General features: G+C 54.9%; 1 protein-coding gene across 5 annotated transcripts in view; it reads right to left on the reverse strand.

The window, feature by feature from the left end:
• The window catches only part of LOC115649307 (phosphofurin acidic cluster sorting protein 2-like), a 115,469-nt gene that overhangs the window by 21,085 nt on the left and 68,480 nt on the right, over positions 1–25,904 (reverse strand). For 4 of the 5 annotated variants that reach the window (XM_030558169.1, XM_030558168.1, XM_030558171.1 and 1 more), the window contains exons 2-8: positions 22,654–22,741; positions 7,614–7,703; positions 7,022–7,147; positions 6,637–6,799; positions 6,341–6,432; positions 4,363–4,443; positions 2,916–2,975 (exon numbers count right to left, since the gene is read on the reverse strand). In XM_030558169.1, the coding sequence (XP_030414029.1) occupies positions 2,916–2,975; positions 4,363–4,443; positions 6,341–6,432; positions 6,637–6,799; positions 7,022–7,147; positions 7,614–7,703; positions 22,654–22,741 (700 nt within the window). Of the gene's footprint in view, positions 1–2,915; positions 2,976–4,362; positions 4,444–6,340; positions 6,433–6,636; positions 6,800–7,021; positions 7,148–7,613; positions 7,704–14,809; positions 14,907–22,653; positions 22,742–25,904 lie in introns of those variants that run through there. The other variant, XM_030558172.1, reaches the window with a different exon arrangement.

Below are 25,904 nucleotides of genomic sequence, written 5' to 3' on the forward strand. Positions count from 1 at the left end.
GCTTGCTAGCCCTACTTAAGCCAGGAACAGGACGCTGTCTGAATTGGGCTCTGGCCTGTTGTGGACTGTGGGCCTCTGGCTTGATTTCCTGGCAGCCCGACCCCGAATAACTCCTGGCATATGACTGGTGGTTCTGGTCTCCAGTTTGTCTCCTGCCTCTGACCCCCTGGTATCCTGACTGGTGGTTCTGATCACCAGTTTGTCTCCTGCCTCTGACCCTCTGGTATTTCCTGACTGGTGGTTCTGATCACCAGTTTGTCTCCTGCCTCTGACCCCCTGGTATTTCCTGACTGGTGGTTCTGATCACCAGTTTGTCTTCTGCTTCTGATGCTCTGGTATCCTGGCCAAGCCGACAACTTCTTGTGACTTCAGACTCTGACTATTAGGTCTGGCTGCTCCTGACCTGGCTGTGACAATGCAGCTTCCCCAGCTGGGCAGAACAAGCTAAGACACCCCAAAATCAGTTATAGAGCCTAAGGCCAGAAGGAACCACCAGATCATCCTGCCAGTTCTCCTGTAGATCACAGGTCACTCCCTCCAGCACCCAGGCACTAAACCCAGCTGGAATTAGACCAAAGTGCTTCAGCCCCAGGAGACTAGACAGTCACGTGCCAGAGACAGAGAACAGGGGAACTGACCCAGCCCCCTACAATGGCAGGGAAATGAGTCGGTGAGTTAGACTCAGATAGTCCTGGCAAGTGACCTGCACCCACATGCTGCAGAGGAAGGTGAAAATCCCCAAGGTCACTCCCAATGTGACCCAGGGGGAAATTTCTTCCTGACCCTACATCTGGTGATCAGCCAGACCCCGAGCACATGAGCCAGCCCAGCACCTGAGAGAGGTTGCTCGGTGCTGCCTCTCCCACCTCAACCATCTCTAGCCATGGGCATCCCTGATGGCTTCTGAGGAAGGAGATAAAAAACAACCACCCCAGAATACTTTTGAGGGGTGGGGGAGATCCCTTCCTGACCCCTGCTGGGGGCCAGTTGGAACCCTGAAGCATGAGCTTTAGAACATAAGACATGGGAGAAACCAGCCTAGGAGCCAGAACAGCTGAGAGCCAAAGCCCTTGCCTAGACTAGCCTTTCCCCTTATTCTTTCCCTTCATTCCCACCACTGAGGCAGCCCCCATTTCCTCCCGTATGGGAGCCGCGGTGCCATGTAGGCTGCTCCCAGCCGGGTAAGCCGAGACGTGGTTAAACACCAGCGGCTGCCACTGGTGGAGCTGAACCTGGCGGCGCAGCAATGGTGGAGAAGTTTCAGGCAAAGGCAGAGCCCTGGGGGGTGACAGTGGACGTCAGCGCAGACACCAGACGGAAATGCAATAGGGCAGATAACGGGCAATGCGACTGAGGGCTGCAGGCCCAGAGGCAGCCCCTTGCTGAGCAGGGGGCAGCCCAGCCAGGCCCAGCCCCCTCCTTTGTGGGCACTTCTTGCGCTTCCTGCCTGCGAAGCGTCAGACCCAGCAATCTCGACAACCTCCTTCCACACAGGTGTTGAAAGGGAAAATTCAAATTCTGTTATGTGCAGCCGTAATGGCTTCCCTCCAGCCTGAGCCCCAGCCTGCCGGCACTAGCACGTAGATCTCAGCCACTTGAGCTGAAGGAGTACCTACATTACTAGCAGCAGTAGGTTGTCATCATGCATAGGCCAGCCATGGGGGGATGCATAACACCCTGAGCAGTGGTTACAGATCCAGCCACAGCCTCATTCTACAGACAGCCTAGCCCAGGCCCTGCTGCTAAGGGGCAGGTATGCGCTGTCAAATGGAAGAGCTCTGCCAGGAAGGACCCTGTACCTCCCAGAGTTACTGCTCCTGTCCCCGGGGTGGCTGACACTTCCCTCCCCTCTAGGGACAGCAGCTGTGCTCAGTAACAAGAGCTTGAAGGGACCTGAACCATTAACTCCAGCCCTCAGCAGAAGTCAAACTCGGGGCTCCTGCCTCATCATCTCCCCTAGGTCAAAGGGCATTTTGATGAGCAGCAGCAGCAGGAGGACCCAGTCTCAGTGTCCCCACGAGGGTGGCTCTGGATCTTGGGGCGGCCTCAGGGGGACTGAGGAGCATGCACAGTGCACATGGAATTTTCTGAGATTTCTGGAGCAAGCTCAACTGAGCATGTGCAAATGGCAATTTAGTGTCTTGTAACTTGGCCAAACCAGGGTGGGAAGGGTCACAGGGAGGGCAAAAGGCACCTCTCAGGGCCCAGCACTATCCTTTGGTCGAAAGTTAAGCTCCTGTTCCAAGCCCCTGAGGCACCAGAGCTCTTCCAAACCACAGACAGATGGGCTGAGGTTGTTAAGCTACCAATTTTCCCCTCACTTTGTTCTCAGACATTGTGAAACACAAATGCTGGGATTTTGGGACTTGAAAGCACTAGGAGATGCCCTCAGCCATGCTGGCTGCACTCCTGTGGAGGCTGGAAAGTCAACCCCCAACGCTCTGCCCAGGTCACGTACAGGCTCTTCTGCTAGCAGGTTGTCCACAAGTGCCTTCCCTTCAGGCTACAAAGAGCCGGCCAGGAATCTCCCCCTGGGGATTCCTGACTCGTGCCAGTGTGCTGCCCTCGTCACCTGGGGCCGGAATGGGCTTTCCATGGGGTGGACAATGTGTCCCTGAGGGGCACCGCTGGGCTCGAACACATCTGCATGTTGGGTTTGTCAGGACAGAGCCAAGGGACTGGTTCAAGAGCTTCCTAAAAGTGTGTGTGCGGGGGGGCCACTGGAGCACAAATTGTGGCCCCTTCCCCCATGCCCTCACGCCACCTCTTTCCCCCAAGACCCTGCCCCCCGCTTGCTCCTCTCTGCCCCCTCGCCCCAGCACCTTTTTATGGCCCCCTGGCTCCCCAGACTGATCCGAAGGTGCTAGTCCTCCTGGCGCCAGGTGTCAGACAGGGATGGACCCACCCTTTCTCACCTCATCCATCACTTTAAATCTCTTCAGCAAAGCAACGAATTTCTGCTTGAAGTTCGGTTGCTGGAAGGAAAGGACAGAGGAAAACACGTGAAGTTCCCAGGGAACTGCTACTCCCCAGCCGCCCCTGCTTTCGCTGTGCCGTGTGCTGAACTCATGGCTCCACGGTGCCCCACGTGGGGAGAGGTGGGCCCCCTCCACAGCCTCAAAATAGTGGCTCTGTCAGCACCTCCGGGCTTATGAGCTATTGTCATTAGCGAAACACAGAGAGACGCAGCCAAACTCAAAGAGCTCCCCAGACAAAGACAGACTGGAGGGAAAAGGGACACAACACACACACACAAAGGAACCTCTGCAAAGCAGCCATGCAAGCCTTGTGCAGAGACACAGCCCCCCGGCTCTTTTTCATTTTTAGCGGGGCTTTTGGAATAAATGTGGAAAACTCTCCTGCAGCACAGCCCCCAGACCCTTCCCCTCCTGAGCACAGGGGCCAGCAGCAGCCACTGCACCCCCGGCCTCCCCAAAGCCATCCCAAGGGCAGAGCTCTTAACTGGTTTGGGTTGGCCACCCCTTCTTAAGGGGCAAAGGTCCGGACAGCCCTCTGACACTGACTAGGAGACACAGGAGCAGAATTGCCCATGCCGAGCTTGGCTGGGTTTTGGCGCATTGGCAGACTGATGGACAAGACGTGACCTTGAGGACTCCGGAGGTGCGGGGAGAGGGAGAGCCAGATTTCCTTTGCTTTCGGTAGCAACAACAGTAACAACAAGGCTAGGAGACCTAGGTTCGAGTCTCCTCTCTACCAGACGTCCTGTGTGCCCATGGGCCGGTCCCTTTGCTCCCTGGGGCTCAGCTAGAACAGCCTGGCCCTGGCTTCCAGGGCACGTTAGGGTAGGTGAGAGGGGCTCCAACAGTGCCGGGGGGCCAGAGAAGCTCTGTGGGTAGGCAGAGCAGAGGGCTGGGGAATGCACCCTGCAAACCTCCAAGTGCTCTGAGCCAGGGATGTGTGTGCGGGGAACGCGGCTGCCCTCACGGCAATGGGCCGTACCGCACGCTTCACATCAGTCTTCCCACGGCGGCACAGGCTCCACCAGGGAGCAGGGCAGAAAGGACTGAGCCACAGGACCAAGTCAATGGCCCCCCAGGGATGGGCACCCTCACACACCAGTGTGGGACAGCTGCCACTTTCTCCTGAGCTACACACCGCTCACAGCCTGCGGGCGAGATCACTGCACTGTGAGGAGTTCTCCCCCAGGGGCACAGCGCCCTGCACCGCTACCCTCCAGCTGCTCACTGAGAGCGGGGCAAGGGGCAGCTCCACCTCAGCCAGAGCTCACAGCGCCTCCTGCTGGGGAAGTGCTGCGGAGGCTCCCTGCTGGGCCTCCCGCGGGGATTGGACCCAGCCCCACTCCCAGCACTCCTGTGCTAACACAAGAAATGCGGACGTTACTCTGCTCAGGGACGTGGTTCTGATCATTTTCCTCCGGGCTTTCTTCGGCTTCCTCACTTCATCCTCTTCGTCGTACAGATCCTAAAAGGCCAGAGACGGCAGCACATCAGAAGGGCACAGCATGGTGGGGGCACCCGTCTTTCCAGAAGGCTCCCGGCCAGCATAGGGCCCTCTGAGGTGACGCCCAGAAGCTGGCCGGGCCGGAGCACAAGCCTGTTATCTCCCAGCTGGCCAGTGCTCACTGATTGCTCCCCACTTTGTTCCATGACCATCAGCTGCCACCCACACCCCCTGCAGACTGCGCACGGCCAGAGCCAGACTGATCTGTACGGTGCACCCTGCCACTTCAGGGGATAGCTCCCCTGCTCGTGCAGCACCTGAGACCCACACATGTCCTGCCCCACACCGCTTAGAGGCTGAGCTGCCCGTGACCCAACCCAGGGCATGGGGGAAGAACAGACAGACTTCTAGGAGCCAGTTGGTCTGTGGCCTGCTGCAGTTCACGTGACCCATTGTCACTGCAGAGCCTGCCACGCCCGTGAGAAGGGAGACGTGGGCTCCCCGGAGCAGGGTCCTGGAACAGATGCCCAGGGCCTCGTGGGGAGCAGCTCAAGGTGAGGCCCACAGCTGAACCATGCTCCTTTCCCGGCAGGAAGCCTGGCTGTCATGAACAGCAGCTCCGCAGGATACTCCTCAGCCACACACTTGGGGGGTGTCGCGAATACTCTGCTGAGCACAAGCTCCCAGTGTGACTCTGCAGCTGAGGGGGCTAATGCCAGCCCAGCATCACAGCCAGGTGACACTGGGAGCAGGAGCAGAGAGGTTACCGTGGGCAAGTCTCCACTACAGAATTACGTCGACCTAAGTTATGTCACACTATGCTCACCAGGAGCACTTGCGCCGACTGAACTGCCCGTGTGGGGCACTGCGGGACGGGTTCTGAAAGGCAGCAGGAATCGCTGTAAGCAACGCGGCGTCTACACGGACACTGCATTGACCAAACCCTCTTGACGTAAGTGCTAAGCCTCTCGCAGGTGGCCTCACTGAGTCGGTGCAGCAGGAGCGTTACATCAGTGGGAGCTCCATTGTAGGGCGGACGCTTACAGAGCTGCCGTACGTCAACCCAACTCTATAGTGTAGACCAGGCCTTTAGCTCTGTGGTTGGCGCTGATGTGACCACTGCTGGACTCCTGTCTCCAGGTCTGGTGCCACAATGTAGGAAGGATGTTGATAAATTGGAGAGGGGTCAGAGAAGACCCATGAGAATGATGCAGGGCTGGAAAACCTGCCTTAGAGCGATAGATCAAAGAGCTCAATCTGTTTAGCTGATCGACGAGAAGGCTAAGGGCTGACTCGATCCCAGTCTGAAAGTGCCTACATGGGAGCCCAGTACTTAATAATGGGCTCTTCAGTCTAGCCCAGAAAGGTCTAGCACCGTCCCAGGGCTGGACACTGAAGCTAGATAAGCTCTGACCAGAAATACAGCGCAGATGTTTACCAGTGAGTGTAATGAGCCACTAGAACCACTGACCCGGGATTAGAGGGAGTTCTCCAGCACTAGAAGCTGGGACGTTTTTCTAACAGTGACGCTTTAGTTCAAGTTGGAGTTTCTTCAAGGCAGTTCTCTGGCCTGTGTCACGCAGGAGATAAGCCTAGACAATCACAACGGCCCCTTCTGACTGTGGGATCTATGGCTCCACGAAGGAGGACATCTGCTCAGAGCAGCCCTGTGCTCCTGAGTGTTCCAACGGCCTTCACCCTGAGACGTCATCTATTGCATGCTGCGGCCAGCCAGTGCCCTGAGGCCCCTGTTCTCTGCTCCCCTGAGGCCTGGGCATTCATTCCCAGGGCAGGAGAGGGTCTGGGCCAAGGGGGCCCCATTCCTCCTGCCCCAGGGCTTTGCAGGCATCCCCCCTTCCTGAGGACAGGACCCACTGTGACCTGAGACCCCATGGCAGCAGGGCTAAGCCGCCTTTACCTGGCCCTGCACAGCATCATCGCTGGCCTCCTGCTCTGAAGAGAAGCTGTCATCGTCCTCCTCCGAGTAGTTATCCATGTCTGGGGAGCGATCTGAAACCAGAAAATGCAAGTGCCACGTCCGAGCCAGATCCCCCCACCCCACCCCCAGGAAACACCCAGCATGCCCAGAAGCCAGGGATATGGGGTATCCCCCACATCACTGCCCCAGAGCGTCTCAGGAGAGCCTGGGGAAAGCGAGGCTGAGTGTGGGGAGAGAGGAGCGCACGCGTCTCATCAGGGCTGAGAGATATGTACCCGAGGCTTTGATTTTGGGGCCGGAGGGGACGCTGCCATCTTCATGGTCAATGGGCTGGCTGGACAGGGAGTAGATGCTGATTTCAGCCACTCGGATGCTCACATCCTTCATGTTGCTGTGGAGGCCCAGAAGCTGCCCTCCATCTGTGGGGTGCTGCATCACCTGGGCGGGCAGACAAACACAGAGCAGTGACGGCTGCCCAGCATGCAGCCAGCAACACCTGCGCCCCCCCACGGATGCCTCGCACTCGCTGACCAGCCACTCAGTGCTGGTGGCTGGGCAGAGCTCCCAGGCCAGCGCAGCCCCTGGGCCAGCTGCTCCCAGCAGCAGCTCCTGCTGCCCAGCTCCCAGGCATCGCAGCTGGTCCCCACCAGCGCTGCTTACCTCCGCCATGTTAATGATTCCCACAGCCAGAGTCTTGTAGCCCAGGATTGTGCGGTTCTTGTACCTCTTCCTTCGCTGCAGCATAATCTGCAGCCTGTTGCCATCTCTCTTCAGGAAATGCGGGTACTACAGGGGGAGGGAAAACACCCAGCCATGGCAGGGCAGGAGAGCTACACAGGCCGGCCAAGTGTTCAAGCAACCACAGCTCTATCAGCTCCTGAGCCTGCACCTCAACCTCCTTCCAGCCCCCTCGCCCCGGCCCACCCTGAGCAGCTCACTCCCCCCCTCCCAAGGCCTTACACAAAACTGCTCCACACTGCACGGGCGAGGCAGAGTGAGGTGCCTGGAGCAGCTGGCATGCGGCATGGAGATGCAATCAGCCCTGAGCTGACAGTTAGGACCCCAACTGCACATTCCCTGCATCGCACATGCACCCCGCAGGGACTAAAGCGCCCAGAGACATCACCACTGGGCTCCTGCTCAGTTCCCCCTGAATTCCCTGCTGTCGGGAAGGGACCCAGGGCGGTACAAGGAACGTCAGATCCTGCTGAGGCTGGGTGCTCTGCATCCAGGCTAGCAAGGTGCATGTTACCTGTAAAGAAAAAGTCAGTTCCAGGTCAGTCTCCATCAGGCCCCCGGGTGGAAGGACGTATTCATTGGATCGCAGGACTCGCTTTGAACCCTGCAACGAGATCAGGAGAGGCATGGAGGGACGGGCAGCAAGCAGAGTCGCTCAGCTGGAGATGTGCATTCGATACACTAAATGGCAGGTGTAACACCAGGGGTTCTCCACCTCCAGCGAATCATGAAGGGTGGAGACAGATAATAGTGCCCACGCAGTCTGCCGCCTCGGGGACCGGAGACTGTTCCCTGCAGAACATGGAGAAGGGCTTATCCAGCCTAGTAATGGAGTTTCCACCACTTCTCTTGGAAGACTGTTCTAGCCTACTAGGAAATCTCCCTGACCCCTAGCTTCTGCCTCACCAATCCCTCTCCTCTCCTGGCTATCAGAGCCACCCCGCTCGCTAGTCAGCACTTAGCAAAGGCGCACGACCACAGAGGCTTCTTCCAGCTCTTCTGAGCCCCCACCCTTCCGGGCATCCCCCCTGCACTGATTATCAATTTGGTGACGTTTCCTGATCAAAGCCTAGACACCACTGTCTGGCTCCTCACCTCTGCTGAACACAGACACAGCTGGAGGGGAGGGCCCAGGAGACAGGGCAGCACATGGGACATGAGACGACATCAACACAGTCCTGGGAGTCATTTCTCAGTCAAGACAATGGCTTGACTCAGTGCTCTCCAGCCCTCTGCAAGGGAAGGTCTCCGCAGAGCGTGGATCATCTTGCAGCCCACCAGGAAAAGCTTGAGACTGTACTGTCTGGGAACCCCAGCCCTTGCGCACACACCGAGATGGACACTCCCTCCTGACAGAGCCAGATCCTCTTCATCTGACTCCCGAGACTAGCTCATCTGCAGCTGCTGCCTCCCCCCTGAACCCAGCAAACTGCTCACATAACAGACAGGGACTTTGCCATCAGAATCACCTGAGCGGAATCCAGGAGAAGGAATCAGAAATGCCGTGAAGAGAGGATTCGCTGAGATAATTCGGAGCAACAAAGGCCAAAGAATGCAGCAACATGAGCTCTTGCAGAGATCCAGCTCTAAAGAGACAGCATCCCAGACACACACATCGACACACCATGACCTTGGGATTCACCATCCCATCCGAACGCCTTCACTGCCCTGACCTGACCGGAGGGGACCAGAAAGAGAACCAGAGAAGGTTCTGCCAGGCTCGCCTAAATCCTGCAACACTGCGGTGACTCTGAGACCAGAGAAGCAGCTAACGCAGTCCCTCTGACAGCCTGCCATAGGCAGACATCTACCAGGGCTCAGAGGTGCTAAGACGGACACCATGTGCTGGAACTCCCCAGTGGGCCAGCAAGTGAGAAAGGCCAGCAGACAGACAATGCTTTCTCTCATTTGGTTATTCTGTGCTATGTCTTTGCGCCTGTTTTCTTTTGCCTTACAGCAACAAACAACATCCATAGTGGCAAAAATGAACATCTCCTGGAACTTCTCCTTTCTCCCCCAAAGGGCAGTGAGCTCCAGCTTTAGGGCTATTTAAAGAGACTGGCCTGCAGGAGAGTTTTCCTATAAATACTCCAGACAACCAGAGGGAAAGAGAATCATGGACATTGCGACAATGAAATTCTTACGTAACTTCATGCTTCAAATACTTTGACTGTGTATTTCTTGTGTGTATTTAATACAAGGTTTTAAAGGATGGTTGTTACAATGGTAATTGCCAGCGAAAAAGTAACACAAACCTGCACCAGTGTGTTTAGTGTTGTAATACTGTAAACAAGGGTCTTAGTAACATCTTAATCTTGTTGGGCATGCACGATTCCCTGCATGCCCATCATCAGTACAATGCATTGAGCTCTGTTTCCAGACCCGGGTCCTCTGGAAGGTTTGTATGCTGACTAGACAAAGTCCCAAGGAATGGAACAAGGACTGGTTCGTTTTCATCCTCACACAAGGTGGGGTCACTTGAGCTCTGAGATGCCAAAGCTGTGACAGGTTCTTTACCAGTGCAACTGACCAGCACCTTTCACCAGGCTACCTCCGAGCCTCTGGAGGGCTAGTTGGGGACATACCACCCCAAAACATCTTTGGACGCTGAGGGGGCTTTATTGCAAAAGGCAAGGGAGGACTTCCCTGCCTCTCTGCAGTAACAGTCCCAGACAGTGACACACTTAGACCTCCACCTCTTCCAGGTTTGCAAGCTTTGCAGTGGACGAGGCTCCACATCCATGTGCTATTTGTCTGGCCTGCAAGACTCTCTCTCTCTGGTTACATCCAAACCCATCCAAGTTTTGACGGACAGCCCCAGTGATGTACTGCCAAGGCAGGATTTTTCTAACCATCTGCGTCAGGGAGTTTTCCTGCTTAGGGAGCACAGCATCCACCCTGGATTGCTCCAGTGACTCATCTGCCAGGGAAAGACGACGTCTTGGCAGATGCTTTGAGCAAATTTACAATCAACTTTCTTGGAGAAAATGGCAAGTGTGGCCTATAAGGGTAACAGTGCTGACATCATATCCAGTGCTTGCAGATCTGTCAGGGACCCGGCTTCATACTGCAGCCCATTCTGATTAACAAACTAGTACCAGAGAGAATCCATGTAGCACCAGTTAGAAACTGGCCAACTCCTAGACCTCAACATGGTAATTGTTAATAGGGAATTATCAGGTGGGGGGAAGTCTCACAGGGGTCAGTTCTCAGCCCAACACTATCAACGATTTGGAAAAAAATGTTAAATCTTTGGTGATGAGGTTTGCACATGACACAAGGTTGGTGGGATGTGGGCATGTCACTGCATTGCATCGCTGAGTGAGTGGGACACAATCAAAGGTGCAGTGCAATACAGCCAAATGCAGGGTCTTGCCTCTAGGAACCCAGAGTGTCGGTCACAGTTATAGGATGCTGGACTATACCCTGGAAAGCAGCAACTGGAAAGGACTTAGGATGAATGGTGGAAACCAGCTGAACACGTGCTCCCAGGGCAATGCTGTGGCTAAGAGCTAACATGATCCTTGGATGTACAAGTGGGGAAATACTGAGCAACAGTAGGGAGGTGATAGTTCCTCTGTCTACAGCACTGATGAGACTGTTATTAGACACTGTCCCGCCATGGTGTCCACACTTCAAACCATTGGTTACAAACTTGAGAGTGTGCAGAGAAAAGGCACAAGAAAAATTCTGCCTTACAGTGAGAGACTGAAGAAGCTCCATCTACTTCATTCATCAAAGAGAAGGTTAAGAAGAGACTTGACCTCTAGGCTAGATTATTCATAGATTCCAAGGCTATTGTGATCATCTTGTCTGACCTCCTGGACAGCACGCACCACAGCAAATCACCCAGTAATGTTTGCATCAAGCCCATGTCTTCTGGTTGTGCTACGACATGTCTTTTAGGAAGATCTCCCATTTTGATTTTAGGATTCCCAAGCGATGGAGAATCCCCTATCCCTAGGTAAATCATCCAATGGTTAATTATCCTCACTTAAAAATCTGCACCTTATTTCTAGTTTGAATATATTTAGCTTCAGCTTCCTACCATTCAGTCTTGTTAGGCCTTTTTCTGCTAGACTGAAGGGCCAACCCAGCTGCTATCAGAAACATCTTCCCCATGGAGCTTCTTACAGACTGATCAAATCCCCACTCAACTTTCTCTTTAATAAGCCAAATACATTAAGCCTCTTCAGTCTCAGCGTCAGGCAAGTTTTCCAGGTCTCGAATCATTCCTGTGGCTCTTTCCAATTTGTCTATGTCCTCTTCGAAGTGTGAATACTAGAAATGGGCACAGTGTCCAGCAGTGGTCTCAGTAATGCCCTACCCAGAGGTTATAAATACCACCTCCTTACTCCCACCTGACATTCCTCAGTTTATCCATCCAGATTGCAAGGACCACGTTAGCCTGCACAGCCACTGCATCACACTCGGAGTTCATGTTTAGATGGTTCCACCATGACTTGTAAGCCTTTGTCACTGCTTTCCAAAGGACAGCTCCCTGTCCTGTAGGTGGGACCGGCTTTGTCAATTCTGAAGGTTTTTTGAAAGTCAGTCAGGGTGAAGCCCAGAGCTGTCAGTAACCCTGGTCAGGGCTTGGCCATTTTGACCTCAGCCATCCTTGATCTGATACTGGAGCTGCAAATTTTGCTTCCTCTGCCTACTCACGGGCTTTGTACCAGTGCCCAGCACCATAACGACTGGGCACAGCTCAGTGACCACAAAAGGCTCTTCTCTCTGCGCCCTCTATTTCAACCAGTCCAACAGCTGGTGACACTGGCTGGCTCATGTCCTTTCCCCCTGGAGGAGAATATGTCAGCACATGTAGCTGGCAGGGTCTGAGCCACCCTGGGGTATTCTGCACACAGGGAGTTTAGGCTGATTCCTTTCTCTGGCTACCACTCTGCCACTGCAGAGAAGTCTCTCTGATTTACAACCATTAGCTGCATTAGCAGATCCCCCCAGCTCTCCTCAGTTCACAGAGGTTCTCTTCAGCCTAGCGGGAAGTGCAAAGAGGACAGAAGAAGCAAAACCTAACTGAACCTATTAAACTTTACAGAATCAATGTAAGTCAGGTCCCACAGATCAAACACTACTCAGACCCCCTTCTGCTAAAAATTCCCCAACCAGCAAGATTAACTGCACCCTGTTTCACTTCTGCTGTGAAAATAAGTGGATTAGTGCAGCTGAAGGGACTTCTCGCTTGGCATTAGCAGCTCTAATACATGCCTGTCCAAACTCTTATCCCCTTTGCTGGTAATACTCTTTTAATTAGTTTTAAAATCATGTTAATCCACGGAGTATATCAAAGAACCTTTCTTCAAAGCAGATCGCTTGCATTGTGAGCTGGAAGTGACATTCAAACACCCAGGAGCGCCCCCATTCCATGCCTCCTGCTCAGCAGCGTCTAAGAGAGGCAGAAGAGCCCCGTGGTGTCCACCCAGCCTCCAGCTAAGGCAGCAGAAACCTCGCCACGTTCCTGAGCTTGGTTTAAAGTGAAATAAGAATGTCCACACAGCTGGTGGACAAGGCCTTGTTTGGGAATGGATGTGGCTAACATCAGTTTGCGTAAGGGACTGGTGCGTAGACTGTCTGGCCTAGTGTTCAGCACAGCTCAGCTAGGATCTGCACCTCAGGGACTATAGTTGCTGAGCAGGAGTTGGAGGAATCACAAGAGCCAGGTTTAGTAAGCAAGAGTTGGGGTCACAGTCAGACTGGGGTCAGAGACTGGAGGTCAGAGGTAGAACCAGGCTGGAATCAGGGTCAGGACGGGATCAGAGACCGGAGGTCAGAGGTAGAACCAGGCTGGAATCAGGGTCAGGATGGGATCAGAGACTGGAGGTCAGAGGTAGAATCCGGCCAGAGGCAGGGTCAGGGTCAGACCCAGGCCAGGATCAGAGACCAGAGGTCAGAGGTAGAACCAGGCTGGAATCAGAGTCAGGATGGAGTCAGAGACCAGAGGTAGAACCAGGCCAGAAGCAGGGTCAAGCCCAGGCCAGGATCAGAGACTGGAGGTCAGAGGTAGAACCAGACCAGAAGCAGGGTTGGTTCAGAGACCAGAGGTAGAACCAGGCCAGAAGCAGGGTTGGGGTCAGGTCAGGGTCAGAGGCTGGAGGTCAGAGGTAGAAACAGGTTGGAATCAGGGTCAGGCTGGAGTTGGAGACCAGAGGTCAGAGGTAGAAACAGGCCAGAGGCAGGGTCAGGCTGAGGTCAGAGACCAGAGGTCAGAGGTAGAAGCAGGCCAGAGGCAGGGTTGGGGTCAGAGACCAGAGGTCAGAGGCAGAACCAGGCCAGAGGCAGGGTTGGGGTCAGAGACCAGAGGTCAGAGGCAGAACCAGGCCAGAGGCAGGGTTGGGGTCAGAGACCAGAGGTCAGAGGCAGAACCAGGCCAGAGGCAGGGTGGGATCAGGCCAGGGTCAAAGACCAGAAGTCAGAGGTAGAACCAGGCCAGAGGCAGGGTTGGGGTCAGGTCAGGGTCAGAGGCTGGAGGTCAGAGGTAGAAACAGGCTGGAGTCAGAGTCAGGATGGAGTTGGAGACCAGAGATCAGAGGTAGAAACAGGCCAGAGGCAGGGTCAGGCTGAGGTCAGAGACCAGAGGTCAGAGGCAGAACCAGGCCAGAGGCAGGGTTGGGGTCAGGCCAGGGTCAGAGACCAGAGGTCAGAGGCAGAACCAGGCCAGAGGCAGGGTTGGGATCAGGCCAGGGTCAAAGACCAGAAGTCAGAGGTAGAACCAGGCCAGAGGCAGGGTTGGGATCAGAGACCAGAGGTCAGAGGTAGAACCAGGCCAGAGGCAGGGTTGGGGTCAGGCTGGGGTCAGAGATAGAACCAGGCTGGAATCAGGGTCAGGATGGAGTCGGAGACCAGAGGTAGAACCAGGCCAGAGGCAGGAGACAGGAGTCAGGCCAGTCAGAGTCAGTCTGGGATCAGAGACCGGAGATCAGGCAACAAGCGAAGTCTGATGTCACAGCAGGTCACAACCCTGTATGGTTGTCCGGGCAACCCCCGGGGTTAAACAGGGCACTTGGCCAACCAGAGGACTGCAGGGTACTGTCGCTCTGGCTCCCTTGGGTGGTACTTTCTGTGGCACCTACTCACCACAGTGCTCCCGGGCTGTGCCGCTGCATGGCCTCTTGGTGGCACTGTGGGAACGTCTGCAGCCCCAGGATCTAGTGCACAGAGCGGTATAGCTTTCCGGTACCCGTCTGTCCGAACAGGCGCTGGCTGCTTTCCTCCCACAGTACGTGTCTCTGTGCCAACCTGCACCCCAATCATTCAGAGGGGTTCAGTCACACGTTTTGTTATTGCAGTGAAAGTCTGAATAGAGACCAGCGCCCAGGTGCTGCTCAAGGCCCCCTTCCAGGCCCCGTCAGCTCTCATGCTGTACATGAAAGGGTGTCTGCACCCTCTCTTCTCCCAAGTGTTTAGTCACAGGGTGAATGGGTGCCAACGCAGTGACTCCAACCCCCGTCCATCTCTCTGGGCCCCTGCAGCGGTCCTGGTTTTCCAGGCCACACAGGGTTGGAGTTGCGCATGCACAGACAGAAAAACCCTTCAACCCCCAACCCCCTTTCCAGCTCCCTGGCTTGGTCAAAGCAGCAGCCCAACACTTCCCTTCGAGGCTATAAACGTGTCACTGACCAGCCTATTCCTCATTCCCTTCCATGGAGGGCCTCCAGGCAGCTTCTCAGCACAGAGGCGAACAGAACCTACCTGAACTAGGAGAAACCCCAGTGCCAGGGTGCAGCAGAAGAGAGGGGACTCAGGAGAAGATGACAACTGCATCCTTGCAGCTGAGGCTCTGAAAGCACTTCCAAGAGATCCAGTGAGGTAGGACAGCAGCACTGGCTTGACTTGGCAGCACAGAGCCAATATCTAAAATGCCTTCCCCAAGAAAAGCTGACTCCTCAGAGTTCTGCTTTAGCCACTGCACAATTCTCCTTCCCCAAGCAGCAGCAGAGGTTCTGGTTTCTAGGGTTTCTGGTGCAGGTGACATCAGATCAGATGGATCCAGAAGGGACAGATGGATTGTAGAGGCCCATACAGAAACCAGCAATGCTGGCAGTCAGACGGAGAGCAAATAATAAGCAGTAACAGACAAAACAGAGAAAGGAAAAAAGGCAAAGCTCCCCAGAGATGCCTTCTTGTTGCGGGAGTGAGAGGGAGGCAGAGAGCATGGCAAATGCAGGAGAATCCTGGTCCTGAATGGGCACAATGGAAGCAGCAGCAGGGAGAGGATGCTCGGGAAGGAGGCAGCACAGATTGTACTTTTCAAGGCAACTGTTAGATGCATCCCGCTAAGCAGCCTGGCCTCCCCAGAGCCTGCCAACACTGAGCCGGAGCCTATACAAAGCACTTTGTTGAGGGCGTGTAATTACCACCTCCGGTACTGGATGGGCAGCGCAGGAGACCTTGGTCGTCCATGGAACAGATACAAGATGGACGGCAGCAGGGCGGCCTCCCTTCGTACCCTCCCGATGCCACTCACCCTGACTCACCTCCAGAATGAGCCAGGTCACTCCCTAGCCTCTCCGCAGTCCACACTAGCCCAGTGGTGATCAGGGCCACCTGCAATGGAGCCCTTCCCACTGCACAGAGACCCCAGGCTAAATCACACAGGTCTCCAACACCCATAAGCTTTTGGTCACTCCTGACAGGTTAGAATTGGCCCAGTTAACTTGCAGTCCGCAGCTGGGATGGGCCCTTTTGTCTATAAGGTCATTTAAATAAAAAGGGATTCAACAGCCTGTCTTGAGCATCCGATGAGTGAGGATGCAATGCCACAGCAGGATGGTGTCTGTCTGGGAGTGCGGGCTGTGCTCGCCTGTGCAGGGAGAGGCTCGGGCAGCAAGAGGGTCACGCTCTGGGTATGCTCCAGAGGCTGCAACAGGGAGAGAATTATTTGCTGGTTCCATCGCCTCGCCTCCTTACACCCAGAGCCGGTGGCGCATTCCTCTCCCTCCCAGGGAGGGCCGGTATTTGCAGCTCCCCCACCAGATGGATCAGCAGCAGCTTTTTAAGGATGACTCTGACTGCGCTCTCTGCCCAGAGTTCTTACCACGCTAGCTCTCTTTGTATTATCATTTCATTCCCCTGACAACTCCTCATTAAGTATCATCTGCAAATTCAGCTAATGAGCTGTTTTCCCTCTTCCCTGGCATCCAGTTAATTCTGTAACGCCGGGGAGCATTTTGTGCTGGATGCAGCAGCGTGTTAGCGATGCAGGTTGTAAATAAGGCAGTGGCTGGCCCCGGCCCCAACACACCTTCCTCCATCCAGGGTGGGTTGGGGCGGTGTCACCCAAGGCACTGATTTTTCTCTGTGTTCTCTCAAAGGCCATGGGAATTTCTTTCCTCAATCCCCTTTTCAGACCAGTGGTTAGACAATCTCTGCCTATTTACTGGCCCTGTTAGTCAGAGAAATGTGTCACACTGGGGGGCCCACAGTTCCTGACGGGATTACCCAGTGATGATCACAATTCCTCGGTAGCTCTGGCTGCATGGGTCATTTCTCCAGCGCAGCACAGGTGCCAGTTTACACGTGGGAGCTCAAGCAGTGGAAGGAGCTGGTCATGGGCTCTCAGAGGAGCAACATCAACAGCCACAAAGCAGCGTCTGTTCTCGACTGCACCACAAGAGGGGTCTTATTACTGTGCCTCCGGAACCTAAGCACTGTCCATCATTGCTGCTGTGCCCTCGGTGCCATCTGTCTTGGAGCCTTTTCCAACCGAGGCCCCTGTCCCATTGCTCACGGGTCAAGGGCAGCATGTGGCAGGGACTGAGGTCAGGCATCTCGCAGGCTTTGCAGGGCCACTGGGAACTATCCTGGGGCAGTACCATTTTGGGCTCTGTCGGTCTGCAGATCTAGTTAGTTCTTCTGCCTAAGCAGGCAAGGGTAGGGCCAGGTACTGATGGCGACTGGATGCCATGCAGGCGGGAGGTAGTAGAATCCAGATGAAATTCAATCCTAGAGAGCCTGAGGGGCGATTGGCCAGCCCACAGCTGAATGCAGACCTTGCATCTCTTGACTGGCATCTTGCATCTGTTACCCAACATTCCTTTTTCCCAGTTTCAAAGCACTGTTGGAGTCAGCTGCCAGGGCCAATTAATACTCACTAAGGCTACTTGTCCTTCTAGGATTGCCGAGTGTCACTCGTAACACTCAATGCCATTAGCAGCTAGCTCTCTGACCCAATCACTCCAACTCTCACATGACTTCACTGGCACCAGCACAATCCCCTGCTGACTTGAATGGGGTTGCAGTAGGGTAAGGTGCCTCCCGAAATCATTGGCTTCATGCAGTAAGCTCCCGGGGGACTTGGCACAAACCATGCTGATCTAGGAAGGTTGCCTCTCTTAGCATGCTGGACTTTTCTTCTTCTCCCTTAGCAGGTGTCACGGAGTCACCGGGCGATGCTCTGGAACTGCTCCCCACCAAGCCAGGCAGGACTTTGGGGAGCCTCCTCTCCCTTGGAGCAGACTTGTTCAGGGCAAGAAGCTCACACAGCTTCACCTCCTGGGTCTCTCCTTGGAGCATTCAGCATCCTCTGCCCCTCCGTGCGCTTCCCACAGCGAGTCCACCCCAGCGGGGTCCTGGGGAAGCCACCGGGTTCTGCACCCCCACTTTGCAGTCAGACGTGACTCTCAGCCAGCCAGTAAAACAGAGGTTTATTCGATGACAGGAACTGGGTCTAAAACAGAGCTTGTAGATACAGCGAACTGGACCCCTCGGCTGGGTCCATTCTGGGGGGCAGTGAGCCAGACCCCCAGGTCTGCCCTCCACCCTTGACCCCAGCCAGCTCCAGACTAACAACCCCTCCCTCAGCCCCTCCTCTCTGCTTAGCCCCTTTCCCGGGCCAGGAGGTCACCTGATCCCCTTGTCTCCAACACCTTCAGCTGGCACCTTTGCAGAGGAGGGGCCCAGGCCATCAGTTGCTAGGAGACAGAGTGTCAGGCATTTAGGTGCACTGGCCATTGCTCTGCCAGATACTTAAGAACTGCCATGGGGACACTGAGGCACCAATATAGTATTCAGAGAAAACATTAAGAACTTTCCCAGTTCGTCACAGCAGGAGCTTAGGTAGGAAGGTTGTGACAGCTACAGAGACAGCCGTGGTGGTGACCCAAGGAATGGAAGAGACGAAGGTGGCCACATGTGGAAGCTGCAGGATGCACATTCTCCAGGAGCAGGTACCCAAAAAGAGCTTTGTTTGTATCAAGTGCTGACAGAGAGCTGAGGGAAGAGGAGATCTGAAGTCTGGAGATGCAGGGTGGAACTATGTTGAGTTTCAAAGGGGATTTGAGCAGATGATGAAGGGACAGCGAGAGGAGGCTGAAGGGAAAAGTCAAGACTTGCAAATGCAGGCTGGACTGGAGAACTCTGAGGGGAGGCTGCTGGGTGAGGAAAGTGGCCAGTGAAAGCATGTGACTATGAGAATCAGGCAGAGGAAAAGACCAGCTAGTGAAGGAGAGGGAGGAGTCAGGAACAGGTTTGCTGACTCAGAAAATGAAGATGGGGCACAGCAGGCAGGGAGTGAAGGCAGGAGGGCAAATAAGAGAAGAGCAGCTAGAACTACAAGATGAGGGGAAGCGTCAATAGAGACAGCCAGAATTCAAAGCCCCAGGACGATACAGGGCAACTTGCAGAAGATTGCAAGGAAGAAGACAAGACAAAAGGACGTGCAGCCAGAAAGAACAGGAAGAGGAAGGCTGAAGAACTGCACCAACACCAGGATGAAGTGGCAGGTCTGAGAACAGACAAGCCTGGCACCAGAGCAAATCTGGAGAACAGAAGGGTGCGCTGTCTGCTGGGAGCTAAGAGACAGGATGTGGACCTGAGGCTGAAGAGGATCTCATGGGAACAGGAAAAAAGCCACTGATTGTCCTTCACATAGGAAAATGACACAGCTAGAGTCTTGCTGGAATGCATCAGGGGAGACTCTGCCAAGCTGGGGAAGACACTTAAGGAAATGGAGGCTCAGGTGATCTTCAGTGGGGCTCTGCCTGTCCCTTGAGGGGGCAAAGGTGAGATGAGATTGTAAAGATCAGCAGACGGCTCAGGCAGTGGTGCTATAAGGAAGGCTTAGGGATGTTTGACCACTGGGAGGCATTCATGGACTGGGGACTGTTCCCATGGGATGGACTCCAGCTGAGCAGGGAGGGAAATAGATTTCTGCGATGGAGGCTGGCACAACTGATTAAAAGAGCTTTAAACCAGGAAATCAGAGGCGGCGGTTGGGAGGTACTCAGAGAGTCTCCACACCTGATTCGAATGCTGAGTGGGAGGAAAATATATTATTAATGACATTAATATGACATTAATATATTAATGACAAGCTAGACGGGGGGGGATAGCTCAGTGGTTTGAGCATTGGCCTACTAAAGCCAAGGTTGTGAGTTCAATCCTTGAGGGGGCCATTTGGGGATCTGGGGCAAAAATTTGTCTGGGGATTGGTCCTGCTTTGAGCAGGGGGGGTTGGACTAGATACCTCCTGAGGTCTCTTCCAACCCTGATATTCTATGAGTCTATGTAAAGAAACTAGAAATGATGGAATGGATCAAACAGAATCTCTTGGGGCCAAAATCACTTTGAAGAAGAAAGGTAACAGAGGCTCCACTGGGATAGTGCTGGAGTCTGCAACACACCCCAGGATCCAATAGAAACCACTAACATTTTAATTAAATAAATACTACTGGGAATTGGGTGATTATGGGAGATTTTAATTTCCCAGATATTGATTGGAGGACAAGTGCGACTAATGAAGGCAGCACCCAGACACTCCTGGACACAATCGCGGTCAGGTTTCTTCACCAAGCCAACAAGCAGCAATGCCATTATAGACTGAGTATCGGCAAGCAGTGAGGACCTCACAGAAGAGCTGCTTCTAGAGGACAGCCTTGGTTCCAGTGATCAGTCCCTGGCTTGCCAACATCTATATTTTGGGCATGAGGGCAGGGGGAGCACAGGGCAGCGCTCAGGACCCAACATAACAGCATGTGAGAATAAATATAGGTCCTACTGAGCGGTGTCCAGCTGGGTCAGGCTGCACATGGGTAACTGCTCAGCTCTGCGGCTCTGGCGTAGCGAGGGCAAGGCTGGGGAATGTAGTGAAAGGGAACAGAGCGGGGAGGGTTCATGGCCCATGCGGCACTTAGAGTAACAAAGGCGACCGGGGCAGGAGAGCCCTACAGAGGTCACATGCAGTTAGCCACCCAGGGGATTCCAGCCTTCGCCAGCCTTGCCTGCCCCTCTCAGCCCCTGGCCAAGCCCAGTCCTGCAAGGAGCTCCGCTTTCTCGGGTCTCCTGTCACACCAGCAGAGTGCTAGCAGAGCAGCCTAGCCCAGTCTCAGCTCCTCCTAACTGTGAATGCTGTGCCCCCCAACCACCAGCCCCTTGCCCAGTTCAGCTACTCCCCTGGGTAGCACCTGTGGCAGGGGCAGTGCTCTCAAGTCTCCTGGAAGGCTTGGTAGCGATTTATAGCAACGCTAACAACCCCCAATACCTCCCGAGTCGAGTCTCAGACAGCATAAGGTGAGTATTTGCACCGAGACCAGGACTAAAACCCTGGATGCTAGAACTGACTTGAGAGGCCAGGACTGGAGAGGCTGTCTGGCCCCCCGGTGCCCCATACTTCCTACAGCTCCGGGCTGGATCCTGGAGGGCAAGTGGGGCAGGCACAACCAGCCCTCCCTTCTGGAGCAGCATTAACATCCAGGCGTCCTCCGCTAATCCAGCTTTAAACCCTAATGCCTGCAGCACAAAGAGCTCTCTGGCCTCCCCGCCCCACCCTGCTTCCCATGGCAGCCACAGCTTCCCGACAAGAGCCCCTTCCATCCGAGACTGCTGCTCGGGATGGCAGCAGGATCACGGGGTCTCTGTGCACCCTAGGAAGGGAGGATCCCTCTCACACACCCAGAAGGGGAGGGGGCAGGATGACACATGCCTCCTGGATCTGTGCGAGTGTGACACAGCAAAAGGAGAGAGATCCCTGCTCCCTGTGAGAAAGAAGAGGTGGTAGGATGGATCTCCCATCTCACAGGAGAAGGCAGCAGGATCATCCACGCCAACAAATAGGGGAGGCTGGGACTGGAGATCACACACACGCACAGGCTGTAGGGAGGAAGAAAAATCACCTCCACCAGGCTGGTCTCTCTCCCTCTCACACACAGCATTGCTCCCCCGTTCTCCTCCTGCTCCTCACACCGGCTGGAGCGAGGAGTTCCTAAGACAGACCAGGCAGGCGGGCTGAGCAGTGTCATTCTCTTGGGATGAGAAGCAGCCCCATGGCAGTTGCATTCAGTAAGCCTTTCTCCACGTGCCAGGCTGTGCGAGGGAGGAGCAGACCCGGGGCTGCCTGCTGGAGGATAGGGCTATACACTGTGTTTGGGGTTCGAACCCCTGGCTCCGGTGGTCATTATCAGCCATTCCCGATCCGGTGACAGGTTACCCTAACCACTCAGCACCACCAGAGACCCAAGGGAGCTTTCTCCTCCCCAGAACCAGAGCATTCCCCTGGTGTTTGGGCACCAGTCATTACATCCTGCCTCCCTAGAACATCCCCTGCAGTCCAGCTCCTTCCCTCCCTGTGTCCCTGCTGGTCGTGCAGAGCCGTCTGCAGGGCACAGCGCAGCTACAGGAAAGGAGGGAGCTCTTAGGGCTCGGGAGGCCCAGTATAATGCATTGGACAGCCCCAGATGGAAGGCCCCAAAGCAGGACTGAGTCGAGGTGTTCAGGCAGCCCAGGTGCTTCCTGCCCAGCTCTGCTGCCCTCCAGATGCTATCCAGGTAGCTGCAGAGCAGAGTCTCTTGGGTCCAGGGCCAAGCATCAGCATCATCACAGGCGTCCCACACAGACAGAGGGGTCCATTGATGTGCCAGAACCAGATACGTGTGGAAGAGGCCATTCTGGGGGTGGGGGTGGAGGTGTCACTCTCCAGGGCCCAGTGGGGGACCGAGAGGCAACGGGCACACTAGCTAGTTTTGGCTGGGCCTGTGACTGCCCTGGGGAGTGCTGGCAGCATGCCGCAGTCCTTCCTTGGTGCAGGATGCAGCAGAAGGCAGGGAGGAGCCCAGCCAAGGCTCCAGAATGCAGGAGAAGGGCTACCTGGAGTCCGAGGTTTCTGCCTGTGGAACCCTGAGCACTGGCAGCCAGGCATCCCTCTCTACGCCTGGAGACAGGAGCCGAGAGAGCCCTTCTGCTCAGATCCAGCCCCTTAGGGCCTCCTTCCCGGAGGCTGCTGTTTTCACCAGCCCAAGGAACGCCCGCACTGGGCTGCCTCCCACCTTCCAAGGGACAGGAGCGGATGCTCGAGCAAGGGGAGAGGGCGATGGGGAAAGGACCGGTTCCAGCCCCGCATCACAGGCCTGGCCACCAATTCAGCTCTAGAGCAAGCGGCAGAGCGGCTACCACTGACCTCTGGGAGAGCTGGTCCCACTGGCACCAGGGCTCACCCTGCTCCCGGGGACTCGACAGCGGCGCTAACAGAGGGGAACGAGGGCAGAAAACACCCGCAGCACCAGCCCGCCCACCCCAAGCGCTGCACTGGGGCAGCGGCTCACCTGAATCTTCACAGCGATGACCACTGAGCTCAGCTCCTTGTCCAGCTCCCTCAGCACAGTGAGCTTCTTCAGACGCAGGCTGCAGAGCCTGTAAGACAGAGAGAATGGGACACACTCAGGCACCACCATCCCCAGGGCCCTGCCGCATGGTCCGAGGCGTCCAGATGGTAGCCGGGATGGCGGCCAGCCGCAGCCGCCTACACACTCAGCTGAGGAGCGGGGGGATTCACATCCTGTCCCCGGAGAAAGCGGATCAGAGCAGAAAGGGAAGGAGGAACATTAACAGCTAGAGTAGGATTAAGGGATTACGGTGTGACAGGAAGTCACAGGCCGTGTGGCGGAGAGATCCTTCCCAAGCAGGGCTGCTGCCAGCCCTCTGAAAAGCTATCTTGTTGCCAGGCCCGTTTATTTATAAACTAAAGCACTTAAATCCACTCTGATCTGGGACTTAACAAGACAAATATTCCCATTCAGACATTACGCCTCTGCTTGCTCCCTGGGGCAGCTTCATGCTCCCCGGCCTGGCTGAGCCAGGAGCACAGGGACCCCAGCCCGGCACTCCCTGGGGCCAGAGCAGGCTGCCCTGAGCCCCCCCTCCAACCCGGTGTGTTGTGTGCCCGCCATGGGAGGGAGGAGTGGCTACAGGCTGGAATGGAGGGTGCATGAAGAGCTGGGGAATGGACAGCGGGGAGTGCTGCAGGGCAGGGCTAAGTGCCCTTGACACAGCTACGCTGGGGCCTCACAACTGGAAGGGCTGGAGCTCCCAGACGAGGCTTTCCAGCCTTGCACTGCTCCAGAGCATTGCGAACTCAGCCCTGCTGGTCTGTCATGCGCTTAGATACAGGGCATCCAACAGCGCCAGAAGGTGATCAGCTTGTCACTCCGCGGAAGATGTGGAGGGCTCTGCCCAAAAGCACCAATGGGAACCTGAAATCCCTCATTGCTAGGAGATCCCTCTCCCTGTGGCCATGCCAGGTGCCCCAGAGGGAATGAACAGAACAGGGAATCACCAAGCAATCCATCCCGTCACCCATTCCCAACATCTGGCAAACAGAGGCTAGAGACACCATCTCTGCCCATTCTGGCTAATAGCCACTGATGGACCTGTCCTCCATGAATTTATCTAGCTCTTTTTTGAACCCTGGCCATTTTGGAGAAGACGGCACAGGCTCTAAATACTAGGAGGTTCTTTCAGCATCGCTTGCCTTTCTCCCAGATCTGTACGTTCTGCGGGCTTTACATTTCAGCGGCAGACTCACTGCCCTGGGCGTGTACTTGACAGGCTTCATAGACTTCCTCAGCAGGCTGACCCAGGGAGCTAGGGGCCAGTGAGCCTGCCAGCAACGCTGAGCAAAATAATGGAAAAGCTAATCTAGGATTCAGTCAATAATTAATGCCAGTCCACACGGTTTTATTAAAATAGTTATCGGCAAACAACCCTGACTTCATTCTTTGATGCGATGACAAGGCAGTTGCACGTATGTAATATACAGAGACCTTGGTAAGACCTTTGACTTAGCATCATCCAATGCTCCATCAAAAAAATGAGCATTATACAATACTAGTGAAGCCCCATTAAATGGCGGATCCCCAAAGCAGTTATCAATGGGGAATCCTTACATGAGACTGTTTCCTGGTGGGTTCAGCAGGGATCAGCACTAGACCTGGTGCTCCCCAATATTTTTATCAATAATCTGGAAGCCAATATAAAAATCACTGCTGATGAAATTTGCAGATGACACATTGGCAGAGTGGTCAAAACTGACGAGAACAAGGCTCAGTCATACAGCATGATCTGGATTGCCTGGGAAGCCGGGCCCATGCCAACAAAATCTGATTTAATACAGTCAGATGCAAAGTTATACATCTGCAAACAAGGAACGTAGGCCGGCCCTGCAAGGAAAAGGAGCTGGGATCTCACTGTGGACAGACAACTCAACATGAGCTCCCAGTGCGATGCTGTGGCGAAAGGGGCTGATGTGATCCTTGGATGAACAAACGGGAGGAGTGAGTGGGATACAGAGGTGATTTTTACCTCTGTATGCGGCACTGGGGAGACAGATACTGGAATACTGTGTCCAGTTTTGGCATCCAGGTTTTTTATGTAGAAAAATTGGAGAGGGTGCCGGAAAGCACTACAGGAATAGATCAAGGGCTGGAGAAAATACCTTCTAGTAAGAGACGGAAAGAGCACACTTTGGTTTATTAAAAGGATTGAGAGGCGACTTGATTACGGTGAAGGAGAAAATGTCAGGTGCTGAAGGGCTCTTTAGTCTGGCCCTGACAGGCAGAACAAGAACCAGTGGCTGGAAGCTGAAGCCAGACGAATTCCAGTTAGAAATCAGGCCCCAATGTTTAACAGTGACCAACTCCCAGAACAAACTCCCAAGGGCTGGTGGATTCTCCATCTCTGGGGATCTTCAGAGACAGACTGAAGCCTTTCTGGAAGATGCTTTAGCCAATAAAGGAGTACGTGGGTGACGTTATCTGGCCTGTATTATACACAAGGTCAGGCTAGATGATCTAATGGTCCCTTCTGGCTTTACAATTAAATCTATGAAGCACAGACATCTGAGCACTCCTGGCTAGGAAATCTCACAGCTACAGAAGCCTCTCTCTTCTCTGCCCCATGGGATTTTGGAGAGTGCCATAGAAAACATCTCTCCATTTGCCTTCCCCAGGGCCGGCGCTACCATTTAGGAGACCTAGGCAATGGCCTAGGGCGCCAGAATTTGGGGGGGGAGCTATTTTGCCAGGGGGGTGGCACACGGGTTCGGTGGACCTACTGCAGTCATGCCGGCGGCAAGTCCACCGGAGCCTTTAGACCAGCAGACCACCCACCAGCAGCACTGCGGCAGCTCTACCGGAGCCTTTCCAGGAGCGGACCGTCCACCGGCATCACTGCGGCAGGTCCACCGGAGCCTTTAGACCAGCGGACCGCCCACTGGCATCACTGCGGCAGCTCTACCGGAGCCTTTCCAGCAGCAGACCGTCCGCCGGCATGACTGCGGTAGGTCCACCGGACCCGCGGGGGGGCGGCGAAATGGCCGTCCACCTAGGGCGTCGGAAACCCTGGTGCCGCTCCTGGCCTTCCCCCTTTTTCATGCTGATTAGAGGCCTGACCTCCCCTCTCCCCCATTCTATTTCCCATCTGTGTTCATTCACTCTGTGAAGCTCCTGCCCGGGGACTCTCCCCATGCTGCGCTGTCTCTCGGGAAGGCAGGATGCTCTGTTTTCAGAGTCTGGGTTCA

Source organism: Gopherus evgoodei, chromosome 3, assembly GCF_007399415.2.
Source record: "Gopherus evgoodei ecotype Sinaloan lineage chromosome 3, rGopEvg1_v1.p, whole genome shotgun sequence".
NCBI classification, from domain to species: domain Eukaryota; kingdom Metazoa; phylum Chordata; order Testudines; family Testudinidae; genus Gopherus; species Gopherus evgoodei.